Source organism: Chaetura pelagica, unplaced genomic scaffold (genome assembly GCF_000747805.2).
Source record: "Chaetura pelagica isolate M959 unplaced genomic scaffold, ChaPel_1.0 scaffold302, whole genome shotgun sequence".
Classification (NCBI taxonomy): domain Eukaryota; kingdom Metazoa; phylum Chordata; class Aves; order Apodiformes; family Apodidae; genus Chaetura; species Chaetura pelagica.
In genome coordinates, this window is record NW_009952561.1 from 1,198,200 (window position 1) to 1,211,382 (window position 13,183).

Genomic DNA, 13,183 nt, shown 5'->3' on the forward strand with positions numbered 1-13,183 from the left:
TTTCTCCTTCTCATCCACCCTCCCTACCCAGGCCCCGTCGCGCCCCGGCCCTGGGAACGGGGGGTTGGGGGGGGCCCTTCCCCTGGGAACGCTGAGGGGATCGCAGGATCCTGGGGGTTGGGAGGGAGCTGGAAAGATCCCCCAGCCCAACCCCCCTGCCAGAGCAGGGGCACCCAGAGCACATCACAGGATCCAGGGGGGTTTGAATGTCTCCAGTGGAGACTCCACAGCCTCTCTGGGCAGCCTGGCGTCACTGCACAGAGCCTGGCTCTGCCCTCCTGACACTGCCCTGAACAGATTTGTGCCCATGGATGAGGTGGCCCCTCAGTCTCCTCTGTTCCAAGCCCAACAGACCCAGCTCCCTCAGCCTTTCCTCAGCAGGATCCCAGAATGGTGGGGTTGGAAGGGACCTCTTGGAGCTCCTCAGTCCAGTCCCCTGCTCAAGCAGATTCACCTAGAGCAGGTTGAACAGGATTGTGTCCAGATGTTGTTTTTTTTTTTAATATTTCCAGAGCAGCAGAGGCCACAGCCACTCTGAGCAGCCTGTCCCCGTGCTCTTTTCACCCTCAAACAAAAGTTTTTCCATGTGTTAAGATGAAACTTCCTGTGTTCCAGTTTGTGCCCGTTGCCCCTCACCCTGTCGCTGGGCACCACTGAAAAGAGCCTGGCCCCATCCTCCTGACACCACCTGTTAGATATTTGTAAGCATTGATAAGGTCCCTCTCAGTCTTCTCCAGGCTGAGCAGCCCCAGGTCTCAGCCTTTCCTGATGGGAGGGACCCCAGGGCCAACGTGGGGCCCCTCTCAGGACCTGATTTCTGCTCCCGCAGGGGGGACGCTGCCCTGGCTGATGTCAGCACAGCTCTGGAGACAGAGGCTGCCCACGGGAAGGACCCCCTGGTAGGTGGCTGGGGGCAGCTGGGGCCCCCTGGGAGAGGGCCAGGCCGTGGGGCTGAGTTCTGTGGAGCTGGGACAGGTAGAGGACACGAGGGGGGCTGGGGGAGGTGCTGCCAGGGTGTTGTGTCCCCGTGGCACAGCTGGGAAACTGCCCTTCCCTCCTGTGGGTCACCCCAGGCTGAGGATTGTCCTCGGGATGCTGGTCACCACAGGCTGCTGGCTCTCTCCTTTCTCCTGTTTGGTTGGGTTTTTTAACCCTCACCACCAGCACGTTTTCCCAAGGGATTCTCATTTGGTAGCAGCCTCGTGTCTTGGCACAGGGCAGGTGCAGGGATGTAAGGCAGCAACTCTTTGTATGTTGTGCAGAAGAAGGGGCCAGGCTAGATGCCATTTTGTTTTGTTTTTTAAGAGGCTAAAATGCTTCTATTTAACAAACAGGCACCTGGCAGTGCCTGATGAGTTTGGGCTAATAACCATCCTCAGTTTGCCAGGGTTACAAAGTCAGGTGTAAGACAAAGACACAGATGGTGAGAAGGGCGTGATTCAAAAACAAAAGTGTGAACATGCTCCAGACAAGAAAGATTTTCCATCCTGCCAGCTCCACTTTTACTGGAGGAATTATTTTGGAAATGAGTTTCTCACCCACCTGGCTAGTTCTGACTCCCTATGTCTAGAACCCCGTTGCAGCTCAGCTGTGCCCAGCTCTCAATTCCCCTCTCGACAGGTTTATTGCACAAAACTTCTTTCCTGTGTGGTTCAGGCTTTAAGCCAGGCCCAGTCTGCTGATCTGCTCTGGTTGTAGGAGGCTGCTGGGGACAACTCGGAGGCCGTGGATGCCCAGGCAGGCTCTGTGGATGAGGAGAATGGGAGGCAGCTGGGAGAGATCGAGCTGCAGTGCGGGATCTGCACCAAGTGGTTCACGGCCGACACCTTCGGCATCGACACCACGTGCGTGAGCTCTGCCCAGTGCTGGGCAGGAAACTGGGAATCACTGGTTTCTTAACCTGATGTAGTGAAGAATAATCTCTTCACCTGAGGCAGGAGGGGAGGTGTACAGCAGAACTGACCAGTGCTCTGTTCCAGGTCATGTCTGCCCTTCATGACCAACTACAGTTTCCATTGCAATGTTTGCCATCACAGTGGGAACACCTATTTCTTAAGAAAACAAGCAAGTAAGTACACAAGCAGACTGGTTGAGGTTTTGTGCAAGAACATTCCAGAGGCTTCATTTTCCCTGCAGCTGGTGGGAGGGTTCTGCTGAAAACTGACCCCAGAAATTCCATATTAGCAGTAAGCATGTGTGGCTTGTCCTTAAAGTGTTTTACTACTGATTCACTGAGATGATGAGAATCTTGTGTGTAGAGAGAGCTGCTGGGTTAGGGCAGAAGTTGAGAGGGGTTTGCTGGTACCCAAGGTGGGGTGGGTGCTGGGGGGTCCATGTTTGTTCTTCCCCAGGAAGTGTAACTCCAGCTCTGGTGTGTTTTTATTGTTAAGATCTGAAGGAAATGTGCCTTAGTGCTCTGGCCAACCTGACGTGGCAGTCGAGGACACAAGATGAGCACCCAAAAACCATGTTCTCAAAAGATAAGGTCAGGCTGTTGGGAAAGTCATCAGGGGTTTCTGTAAACTGTGATTTCAGTGGGGAGTGTTTTTCAGTGTTTCAACTTCAAACAAACACTGGCAGCCAGGCTTCCAGACCCACGCTGGCAAGACTCAATTTTATTTCTTTAACAGGATATTATTCCATTTATTGACAAATACTGGGAGTGTATGACAACACGACAGAGACCTGGGAAAATGACTTGGCCCAACAATATTGTCAAAACTATGGTAAGTGTTTGGAGGTGGATGGGTTGGGAGTTTTCTATGGATGGTGCAGTTGGGTGAGGTCTAGACTTAGAGCCAAATGGTGAGGATTTTGGTGCTTCTTCTGTAGTTGATACACAGGCCACTCATTAATAGTAAATATGGTGATTTAAACACTTGTTGATGCACTTGCTGTGATCTAACCCCGTGTGCCAAACTCCTCCTCTGTTCTAGTGTAAAGAAAGAGATGTCTTCTTGGTGAAAGAGCACCCAGACCCAGGGAGTAAAGACCCAGAAGAAGATTACCCCAAGTTTGGACTTGTAGACCAAGTAGGTAGTTAGAGATGGAAGCAGAGTGTGTCTTGGGGGCTGTGTTTGCCTCTGGCTCAGTCAGAGGAGCAAAACGCAGCCCGTGTGGAGCTCAACCACGTGCTGGAGGCCCCCAGCCCGGGGCAGGGCTCAGGTTTGGGTGGTGGGTGTGGCCAGGCCTGAACATTCTTTTCTCTGCCCCTTTCAGGATCTTGCCAACATCGGCCCCGCCTACGACAACCAGAAGCAGAGCAGCGCCGTGGCCACCAGCGGCAGCTTGAACGGCAAGTGCTTTAGGGGGTGGGTTTTGGGGCTCAGTTGTGTTCTCCAGTCCTGTGGCCAGGTGTCTGTGCAGCCCCTTGAGGTGCTGCAGTTAAACCTGTCCTGGGAACTGAGGTCGTGCTTGGGATGTTCAGAAGACCTTCAGCCAGTCTCATCCTGCCTTTCTGTGGAGGGAGATGGGTTGTGCCTCCTTGTGAAGGGTCAGCCAGATGAACCAAGATGCCTGCAAGAAAGCTGAGCTGGTCGGTTTTCTTCCAGCAGGATTTTAATTTGCATCTTTGTGTTCTTCAGTTGTCCTGTTTTCCCTCACTCAGACATTTGAAAGTAGTTGGGGAGAGTCTGTGTCATTCCTTACAGTCACTGCCTGCACTTGGTTGTTGTCCCTTTTTGTGGAATTGCAGCTCTGCTGGCAGCTTTGCCTGGCTGGCTGAGATCACATTCAGAGAGTATCTCACGGGAGGAGTTTGGGGCTGTTTGAAACAAGGTTATAGATCTGTGAGGCTGAATTGTTTCCATTTCATGCACGAGTTGTTTTTTCATTTCATTTCTGGGAGACTGACAGATGTGGTGCCACTTCTGTTCTTACAGGTGGAGCCTCTTTGGGAGGTGAATATTTACCTTTCAGCTTCTAAAACTTAAGTAGTCTTGTTTGCAAAGCTTTTTTGCTCAATTACCTTAGAAGCCACAGTCGATTACAAATCAAAAGCTGTGCCCTGATGTGATTGCAGTAATAATTTAATACAAAGCAACAATTTCACTTCTTAATCTTTAGCAGTTAGAAGCTTTTAATGATCATACTCTGCTCCACTTGACTGGTTCTGTTTAAAAACTTATGTTTGTTTTCACTTTGTATGATTTGACCTGATGTTGTTGTGGCTTTAAACCTTAATGCCTAAACCAGAGCTCTGGACCCCTGAGCTGGTATCATAATTGTGGTTGTTTGGGCAAATACCTGTTGACAAACTGGAGAGACCAAACGTTTCCCTTCACTGAAACCAGCAAGTGCAGCTGAGATCACCTCATGTTTGTGCAGAATGTGGTATTTTTGAGTCCCTTGCACCCTCAGGGCAATGCTGATCATTGAAAAGCTGACTGTGTCTTTAGTTACAGCACAGTGTGTAAAGGTGTTTGTCTACAGTACCTCAAAATTCCAGTTCTCCTTGTAAATCAGCAGTGATCTCTTTGAAATGGTGCAGTGATAAATTCCCTGTACAATTTAATGTGTCCAAACATTATAGTTGACATGAGTTTGATTAGATTTCCCCTGCAGCTTTTCCTGTAGCACAGTTTTATGTGTGAGGAAAACCTGAGCAGTGAAGTGTGGGATGATGTGCTGCTCAGCCCTGACTGTGGGAGCACTGCAGAGAAACACCTCTTGCTCTTCATTTTTCCCTCGACCTGGGTGTATCTTGTTTTATAGATGGAAGTTCAATGTTCAGTGCTTACTGCTTGTTGTTGTGGGAGTGTTTCTCCAGCCCAGGGTGTCCCTGGGGTGGTGACTGTTGCATCCAGGTGCTCTGGGCTGGATTTTCTGCTGCATCTGCAGAAGTAAATCCAGAGGGTGAGTGGATCCTCCAGGAAAGCCAGTGCTGTGCTTTCAAAGCAGTGCTGCTCTTTGGAGATCTAATTCTCCCCTGAAAAGCTGGAGCTGAGCTCATTTTGCTGATAAATCTCACTCAGCTTCCACTCTAAATTTAGACACTCGGAACGTTGACCAGAAGCCACATTTTGCTTATTTTCAATAAGTTCATGTAAGCTGTGGAAGGAGGTACTTGAGCTCACTGGTTTCAGCTTGGCTGCCCCTGCCAGTGGGGGTGCCATGCTCAGGGGCTGTCCCTGGGGGTCCTGCCGTGGTGCTGAGCCTGCCTGTGTCTGTGTCCAGGGGGAATGGCTGCGGGAGGCAGCGGGAAGGGCCGGGGGGCCAAGCGCAAGCAGCAGGACGGAGGGACCACGGGAGCAGCCAAGAAAACCAGGAGGTGAGAGGGGAGGGGAGGGGATGTGGTGGGCAGTGACCAGCCTCCACAGCGAGGTGCTGGACACCAGTGTGGGCACAGCTTAAGCTGCCTCTTGCCAGAGAGAGATGAAAAAAAAATTACAGTTTACAATACGTAACGTTTACACCAATGTTACAGATTTTTGGGCCCCGCTGTGTGTGTTTGTCACTGGGATTAGATACTCTCGGGTCTCCTTCAGCCTCTGAGTAGTTTCTGTCTCTTTAATGGGCAGTGGTTTGGTTGCTTTTTATTCCCTCAGATTGCTATTGAGAGCCTCATGCTTTGGTGCAGAGGATGTTCTCCCCTGTGGTGCTCTGGTTGATGCAAATTGTGACTTCAGGTGTAAAGACATTACATGTAATAATTACCCTGTGACATTCTTGGTACTCACATGCTGTAAATTAATTGAAATAGAGGCGTTAACACTCATTTTGCCCTGACTCTTGGAGGCCATGAGCACTGGGAAGGGTTGTCCTGGCTGGTTCTGTGACCAGGCTGTAGCACCACCAGGTGTCAACCTGTAGCTGTTGTTTCCCAGCGACCCGCTGTTCTCGGCTCAGCGCCTGCCCCCTCACGGCTACCCCCTGGAGCATCCCTTCAACAAGGATGGGTACAGGTACATCCTGGCTGAGCCTGACCCCCATGCACCCGACCCTGAGAAGCTGGAGCTGGACTGCTGGGCAGGGAAGCCCATTCCTGGGGACCTCTACAGGGCCTGCCTCTACGAACGAGTCCTCCTGGCGCTGCACGACCGAGGTACAGAGCGAGACATTCCTGTGCCACTTGTGTAGCCAGCTCCTTGTAGGAGAGGCCATCCTTTGGAACCTCACCCTACTGCTTATGGAGGTTTCAGATTATCATAGGACCATGGAATGGTTTGGGTTGGAAGGGGCCCTAAAGGTTATCTAGTTCCGCCCCACCCTGCATGGGCAAAAACATCTCCCACCAGGTTGCTCCAAGCCCCATCTAACCTGCCCTTGAACACTTCCAGGGATGTGGCTGTTCCAGCCACAGCTTCTCTGGGCAGCCTGGGCCAGGGTCTCACCACCCTCACACTCAAGAATTTCAGACATATTTTTTGAAGAGAATGTAAAATCCAGGTCTGTGTGGTCACCTGCGTTTTGACATCGCCGCGTGTCAGGAATCACAAATGAGCTGCTCCTGTTGTCTCCTCTCCTCACCACAGCTCATCTCTCCTCACCACAGCTCATCTCTCCTCATCACAGCTCATCTCTCCTCTCTGTACCACAGCTCCCCAGCTGAAGATCTCTGATGACAGACTGACTGTCGTGGGCGAGAAGGGCTACTCCATGGTCCGAGCCTCGCACGGCGTGCGGAAGGGAGCCTGGTACTTCGAGATATCCATGGATGAGATGCCCCCAGACACAGCTGCCAGGCTGGGCTGGTCACAGCCCCTAGGTCAGTAACTTCACCAAATATTTCTTAGCAGTGCATTCCAACTGGTTCCTGTAATTCTTTCCCCAGTAGTTTAGACTAAGGAGGGTAGTTGTGCTCAGTGTGCTCACACTTCCTCGCTGGTTTTCTTAGGGGGGAACTTTCTGCAGGTGACCTGAGCTGTGCAGACCTGCAGTGCAGGTGGACTCTGTGCTCCTGCATCTTAACCCCGTGGGCAGCACATTTGTACTCCAGGCAGTCAGTTATTTGGTTAAGGGGAGGTAATTCCTGTGCCAGACCTCAGAGCAGGACCCACGGGTGCTCCTGCTCCACTCTGTGTTCACCAAGAAATGTTGGTTTCTGCAGGGAACCTCCAGGCTCCTCTGGGATATGACAAGTTCAGCTACTCCTGGCGCAGCAAAAAGGGAACCAGGTTTCACCAGTCCATAGGGAAGCACTATTCATCTGGCTATGGACAGGGGGATGTTCTGGGGTTTTACATCAGCCTGCCAGAAGATACTGAGACTGCCAAATCACTGCCAGACACGTACAAAGACAAGGTGAGGACTTCACTGCTGGATTAAGTGATGGAGGGTGGCAAACAGGTTGCTCTGGCCTCACTTGTGCCCCCTCGGAGCGTGGCCTTTCCCTCCAACCTCTGGGTGCTGCCATGGTTTGTAGCAGAGAGGTTCAAAGACTGTGCCTGGACTGCTGAGTGCCCACATCTCCTTTCCTCTTCCCCTCCTGGATCTCAAATATTTGAGATGTGTGAATCATTTCACAGGCAACACCTATCCCAGAGCAAGGCACCTGTAGCTCTGCTGCTCCTGAATATGTCACCAAAGGTAACAGTTTGTCTGGCTTGCTTCTGAACTGTTTTGTTTTCTATTATTTCAGGCTTTGATCAAATTCAAAAGCTACTTGTACTTTGAAGAGAAGGACTTTGTGGACAAAGCAGAGAAGAGCCTGAAGCAAGCACCTGGAAGCCAGGTAAGTTAAGCATTGGATGCAGAACCTCAGGATGAGTGGAGAGCCTGGCTTATTGGGGGTATTAGTTGCTTGCATTTAATGAGCACAAAGGGAGGCTGAGTGTTAGTTCTTCATCAAAATCTAGAATGCTTTTATTAAAGCAAAACCAAAAGTGACCTTAGCAAACCAGCTGTGCCTTTTGCTTGTCATGTTATTGCTGTCACTTAAGTAGTTAATTGTCTGGTGTCAGGCAAAGGGGAGGGAAGGTGAAGCTCCCTGAGGATTTCTGTGTAACTCACAAGTAAGTCACTAAAGTTAGCAGTAATGGAAGAAAAAAACCACAAACTCTTCATTTTTCTTTTCAGATAATATTCTTCAAGAATGGAGTCAGCCAAGGAATTGCCTTTAAAGACATCTTTGAAGGAGTTTATTTTCCTGCCATCTCCTTGTACAAAGGCTGCACAGTGAGTAACAGATCTTAGGCATTTATCTCTCAAAGTCTGTAATGGTTTTAGTAATGCACAGAGTGTGGGCACTAAGGGAACAACTCAAGTGAGGAGGAAAGGTGGGAATTGTTTCAGCAAAGTGACTCTGGAATGATGTTGGTGCTCACGGGTGTGATAGAGCTTTATCAAACTGCTGAACAAACACTTATGCCCAGGATGTTTGTTCCTGTGGTCTTGCACAAGGCTCAGGCAGGCTCAGGAGTGGGAGGAGATGAGGGCAAAACTACAGGAATGTGCCTGGCTCTTTGGCTCTGACAACAAATGTGTCTTCCACAGGTTTCTATAAACTTTGGGCCATACTTCAAGTATCCACCTAGAGACATCACCTACCACCCGGTGAGTCAACAGCAGCTTTTTAACCCCACACTTTGTGACAGCCTCACAGTAGTTAAACAAAAGGTGGTGGGAGTTAAAAACTTTGTCTTTAGATTGTGTAAATAAGATACAATAAGATATTTCAGGACAGATAGCCTAACAAATAAAAGGGCCATGGCAGCATCTACTGTTTGTAATCTCCCTGTGTTGGCCTCTTACACTAAGAGGGCTGAGTTCTTGGGTTTTGAAATGTTTAAGTAGATGCTGCCTTGTTCCTCCTAACAGATCATAAACTCCTTGTGTTGGCCTCTTAGAGCTGGTTTCAAAAACCTCTTGGTTTTTTTTTTAAATGTTTTTCCCCTCCCCCCCCCCCCCCCCCCCCCAATAGTGTTTTCAAGAGGGAAGCCAATTCTGGAGCACTGGTGTGCACAGCAGGGCCAGACCCCCTGTGTCCTGTGCTTTGTCACTAACTGCCTCTCACTCCTGTGCAGATGAGTGACATGGGCTGGGGGGCTGTGGTGGAGCACACCTTGGCAGATGTCCTGTACCACGTGGAGACAGAAGTGGATGGAAGGAGGAGCCCACCCTGGGAGCCATAACAACACTGACACTGTGGGTAGCCAGTCCAGAGTTTTTATTCCAGAGGAAACACCCTTCCCTCAGAGCCATCAGCCCACGAGTGAACAAGCTGGAGCCAGTGCAGGTGTTTGTACATTTGGTACCTGCTGAAGAGTCCCACTCTGCTGGAGTCATGGGAGTGCAGTTTAGTCTGTCTTGTGCTGTGGGCATCTCGTGGAGCCTGCAGGAGCTCTTACAGTGTAGAGAGCTGAAGCAGCAGGTGTTGTGTTGAGCTCATGTCCCATGTGCTGTCACAGTCATTTGTTCAGTGGGAGCAGGTGGAGCTCCTGCTGCCTGTACATGTTCAGCAGCAACACTGACACTTCTCAACTGTATCCAACAGCTTCCATCTGGGATGTAACAAGACTCTGCATGTGAGACTTGGACAGCAGCCCAACTGTATTTTATTTTTTATTTCCCAACAAACTGGAAACCAGTTTAAAAATAAAGGCTTTAACTCTTGGATGTCTTTGGACTCAGACTTCATTCATCACAAGTAGCCACACTTCACTGAGCTCTTGCCAATGCTGATCACTGCAGAACTCTGAATGAATAAATAATCTGATTCTGTCTCTCTACAAGAACAATAAATTAAAGCTGCTTCACTAGGGGAGGGCTAAAAATTTTGAGGTTCCAAGTCCTGCATTTCACCTACTGAGCATGTGCAGGCTCTACCAAGCACCTGTAGCCTGTAAAGCTTTATTATTGATTGGTGGTGTACTAGTAACTAATTAGCCAGGCCTAGTCACTAGCACAACACCATTAATAACAAAGCTTTACTATTTAATCACTGGAACAACACATGCTCATTGTGCAAACACAGGGATCCAAATTTTAAAAGTCTTGCATTTGACCCCCTGAGCATGTGCTGATCATTCCAGGCAGGGGGCTGGGCCTTCCCTGTTAGCTAATTAGCCAGGCCTTTACTGGTAGACATCACTAATTCATAAAGCTTTATTATTTAATCATTGGAACTAATTAGCTAGGGAGGCTGCAGGTGCTTGGCAGGGCCTGCACATGCTCAGTGGGTCAAATGCAGGACTTCAACCTCGAAACTTTGGAGCATGTGTGGGCCCTGCAACCTCCCTGGGGAATTAGTCTCCATGAATAACAAAGCTTTATTAATTTATTGACACTGCCTGGTTACAGGTGGTGCACATGCTCAGTAGGGCAGGCACAGGACAACCTCAAATATTCAGTCCTGTGTTTGCCCCACTGAACATAGCCTGGCCACTAATTAATTCCAATTAATAAAGCTTTATTAATTAGTGGTGTCTACTAGTGAAAAGCCCTGGCTGGTGAGCCCAGGCTGGGGCTGACTTACCCCAGCACAAGATTCCCTGCACCAAGCACTACTAGACTGTCCTGCCATCAGCAGGTCCGGGCGAGGCGCTCCCGGAGGTGGTTGGCAAAGTCGACCTGTGTCTGGGAGAGGACCTGGTTGATGATGGTCTTTGGCAGCCAGCCCTGGAGAGGAGCAGACAATGGCCCGTGAGTGGAACTTGCTCCCAAATCTAACTCCTGCTTCTGCCTGGAAATGTTTCCTGCAAAAAACCCTTACCTTCAGGTCAATGCTGAGGAGCCAGGTGAGCTTGGTCTGTGAGGGGCTGCCGGACAGCGGGCGCAGGATCATGCAGGTGGGACCGTTCTCAGCTCTGCCACCAAGAGGGGACACGTGTTAGAGAGCAGCGTGTCCTTAGTGCCTGAGACAAACCTCCCTGCTCCCCACACACCCTGAGAGGGAAAGCACAAGGGGCTGTACCTGACGAAGCCCTCCTGCTCGGGCATGGCTCCAAACTTGGTGGCCATGCCGGCCAGGACGCAGGTGGAGCCGCGTCTCTTGGAGCACCGGACGCTCACAAAGTCCCGGGGTCCAACGATGTTCCCAGGGGGAGCAGCTGCCTTCTCGTGGGTGATGACTGTATCCTTCCCAATCTTCTGGAGAATCTGGACAGTTGAGAATTAAAACATTCATTTGAAGCATTTACTGCAAAGGCAGCTAAAAGCAACAGCTGCTCACCACGTTCTGATACATCCCCTAACAAAACCTTGGTGTTTGTAGTGGGAAAAACTACAATTATCTGCTTCATCCCACAATGCAGAACGTTGGTTTTCAATACCTGGCAAGAGAAGGTGTTTCTCTTAATGCTTCTCTTACTCCAGACAAGCTGTGGAACAGCAAAGTGCTCTTCACTGCACTATTCCCCCCAGGTACAGCACAAATTTAACAACAGAACTGACCTGCTACCTTGCAGGGAAGTGCATTTCCAACAGAGTAGCAGACAAGCTGCTGCAAACTGTGCCTGAAGTACAAAGTGGACAAGATAAAGTCCAGCTCCTCCACTCCCAAAGAATGGGTGGAGAAATCCCTGCTCTCTATGTCTCTATGTGGTGACATCACCACTGTGATGGTCATAGAATCTTAGAATGGTGAAGGTTGGAAGGGACATTAAAGATCACCAGGTTCCAACCTCCCTGCCACCAGCAGGAACACCTCCCACCAGACCAGGCTCATCCAACCTGCCCTTGAACACCTCCAGGGAGGGGCAAAGTGATTCTTTGGCACCGTGTGTGTGAGCCCCTGTCTGGGACAGGTCAGATGTGTGTGTCCTACCTTCCAACACCGTGTGTGTGAGCCTCTGTCTGGGACAGGTCAGATGTGTGTGTCCTACCTTAACCTCTTGGACGTTGGGATTCCAGTCTCCCATCTGCTCCATGTTGTCCACCAGCTCAGCATACACTGCATCCAGGGGCTGGTCCACCACCACCTCCAGGCGGAACACCTTGCCCACGTCGGGGAGCACTTTGCTCAGCACTTTGTCCCCGTTACCCTGGAGAGGGGAAAGTGGGATTAACATCACAGATATTTACCAGAGGCCCGTGTCAGTCTGGGGCAAGGCAGAGCACCCACCACCATAATCTCTGTCTTCCAGCCATCCTGGTTCCCGAGGATGCTGAGTGATTTCTGCAGGGCTTCCTCCCCTTGCTTGATGTAAGACATTTCCATCTCACTGAAGGGTTTCTCCTCCAGCCTTGAACCTGCATGTGAGGAGACCAAAGCAGGAGAGTAAGAACACTGCACAGGTGACTAACACCTCCTAACGCCAGGTACATTTTATTTACATCAAACACACTTCGCTGTGCCCAGGGGCTGAGGAAGTAACTTCAATTCCCACCGACTTGCCTGCCTTTCCCTTTGATCAGCCAATGCACAGCAGGTTTTCCTCCATCACCCTCCCAAGCCCTGACAGGTAACAGTGCCCACCTGGCAGGAGGGACCAGGCCCCCCAGCCTGCTGGTTACTTACTGAGCAAGGAGCTTCTCCTGCGCACCTGGTGGATCCAGGTGCTGGGCCCGGGGCTGCGGCAGGCGAGCCGGCTCAGCTCCTGGCTGATGGCAACAGCTGCTTGTCTTCTCAGACCTGGGGAGAGAAAGTGTCACTCAGCCCCTGCAGGGGTTTGATGAGCTCTGTTCTGTTCTGCAGTTTAAACAGGCAAACGCTGAAAAAGTCTTGGCTCCTTTCACTGAAGTCCCTGAGGCGCAGAGAGGAGCTGCCTGCCCCCTGCTCTGCTCTGCACAGGAGCTGCCCCAGCAAACCCGGGCTTTGCTCCTGGTCTGAGCCCAGGAGCAGAAAACAGCCATAAAAATATCAAGGAGCAGCTCAGGAAGGGCCGCAGGAAACGGGACAGAAGAACATTCAGCCAGCAGGGGCGTCACGCAGAGCTACCCCCAGAAACAGGTCAGGGGGGCAGAAAGAGTCACAGGGACTGAAAAGCAGGAAACCCAGAAAGTCACAGAGTGAGAAGAGCATCCCTAGAGCCCCTCGGTGCAGAGGGGTCCCCGGCCCGGCCCCCCGGCCCCTCACCCGTCATGTTGCGCAGGTGCCGGTAGGAGATGGCAGCGCAGAGCTTGGAGGTGGCGGGAAGCATCGCCCCGATCCCTGCGCTGGTCCTGAGCCCCGCACAGATCCCTGAGCCCCGCACTGCTGAGCCCCGCACAGCTCCTGAGCCCCGCACAGCTCCTGAGCCCCGCACAGCTCCTGAGCTCGCACTGCTCTGCACAGCTCCCTGAGCCCCGCACAGCTCCCTGAGCC

The 13,183-nt window shown here is 51.1% G+C and overlaps 2 protein-coding genes across 3 annotated transcripts; one reads left to right on the forward strand and one right to left on the reverse strand.

The window, feature by feature from the left end:
* Nucleotides 1–836: 836 nt before the first annotated feature.
* ASH2L (ash2 (absent, small, or homeotic)-like (Drosophila)) lies at nt 837–9,071 on the forward strand. Of its 2 annotated transcripts, XM_009993216.1 has the most exons (15): nt 837–899; nt 1,699–1,844; nt 1,980–2,068; nt 2,391–2,485; nt 2,631–2,726; nt 2,937–3,032; nt 3,220–3,295; nt 5,176–5,269; nt 5,826–6,043; nt 6,539–6,706; nt 7,049–7,242; nt 7,580–7,672; nt 8,017–8,115; nt 8,434–8,493; nt 8,964–9,071. In XM_009993216.1, exons 3-15 carry the CDS (start codon nt 1,996–1,998, stop codon nt 9,069–9,071), a joined length of 1,470 nt encoding a protein of 489 aa, XP_009991518.1. In that variant the 5' UTR covers nt 837–899; nt 1,699–1,844; nt 1,980–1,995. The 2 variants fall into 2 exon arrangements, with proteins under 2 accessions (XP_009991518.1, XP_009991519.1); XM_009993217.1 differs by lacking the exons at nt 837–899; nt 8,017–8,115 and having other exon boundaries at nt 1,705–1,844.
* Nucleotides 9,072–10,461: 1,390 nt separating this feature from the next.
* Nucleotides 10,462–13,019, reverse strand: STAR (steroidogenic acute regulatory protein). The gene is made up of 7 exons (XM_009993257.1): nt 12,956–13,019; nt 12,398–12,511; nt 12,002–12,129; nt 11,763–11,921; nt 10,853–11,037; nt 10,652–10,745; nt 10,462–10,557 (listed from the first exon to the last, which is right to left on the reverse strand). The coding sequence occupies exons 1-7, from the start codon at nt 13,017–13,019 to the stop codon at nt 10,462–10,464; spliced, it is 840 nt and encodes a 279-aa protein (XP_009991559.1).
* Between the last annotated feature and the right edge of the window lie 164 nt (nt 13,020–13,183).

Bases quoted from the DNA above. Each gene is read 5' to 3' on its own strand.
- ASH2L (XM_009993216.1), top strand. From the start codon at position 1,996: ATGACCAACTACAGTTTCCATTGCAATGTTTGCCATCACAGTGGGAAC. The intron at 7,243-7,579 runs GTGAGGACTTCA...CTATTATTTCAG, and splicing joins CAGACACGTACAAAGACAAG to GCTTTGATCAAATTCAAAAG. The intron at 8,494-8,963 runs GTGAGTCAACAG...ACTCCTGTGCAG, and splicing joins GAGACATCACCTACCACCCG to ATGAGTGACATGGGCTGGGG.
- STAR (XM_009993257.1), bottom strand. From the start codon at position 13,019: ATGCTTCCCGCCACCTCCAAGCTCTGCGCTGCCATCTCCTACCGGCAC. The intron at 12,512-12,955 runs GTGAGGGGCCGG...TTCTCTCCCCAG, and splicing joins GCACCTGCGCAACATGACGG to GTCTGAGAAGACAAGCAGCT. The intron at 10,558-10,651 runs GTAAGGGTTTTT...GCTCCTCTCCAG, and splicing joins TCCTCAGCATTGACCTGAAG to GGCTGGCTGCCAAAGACCAT.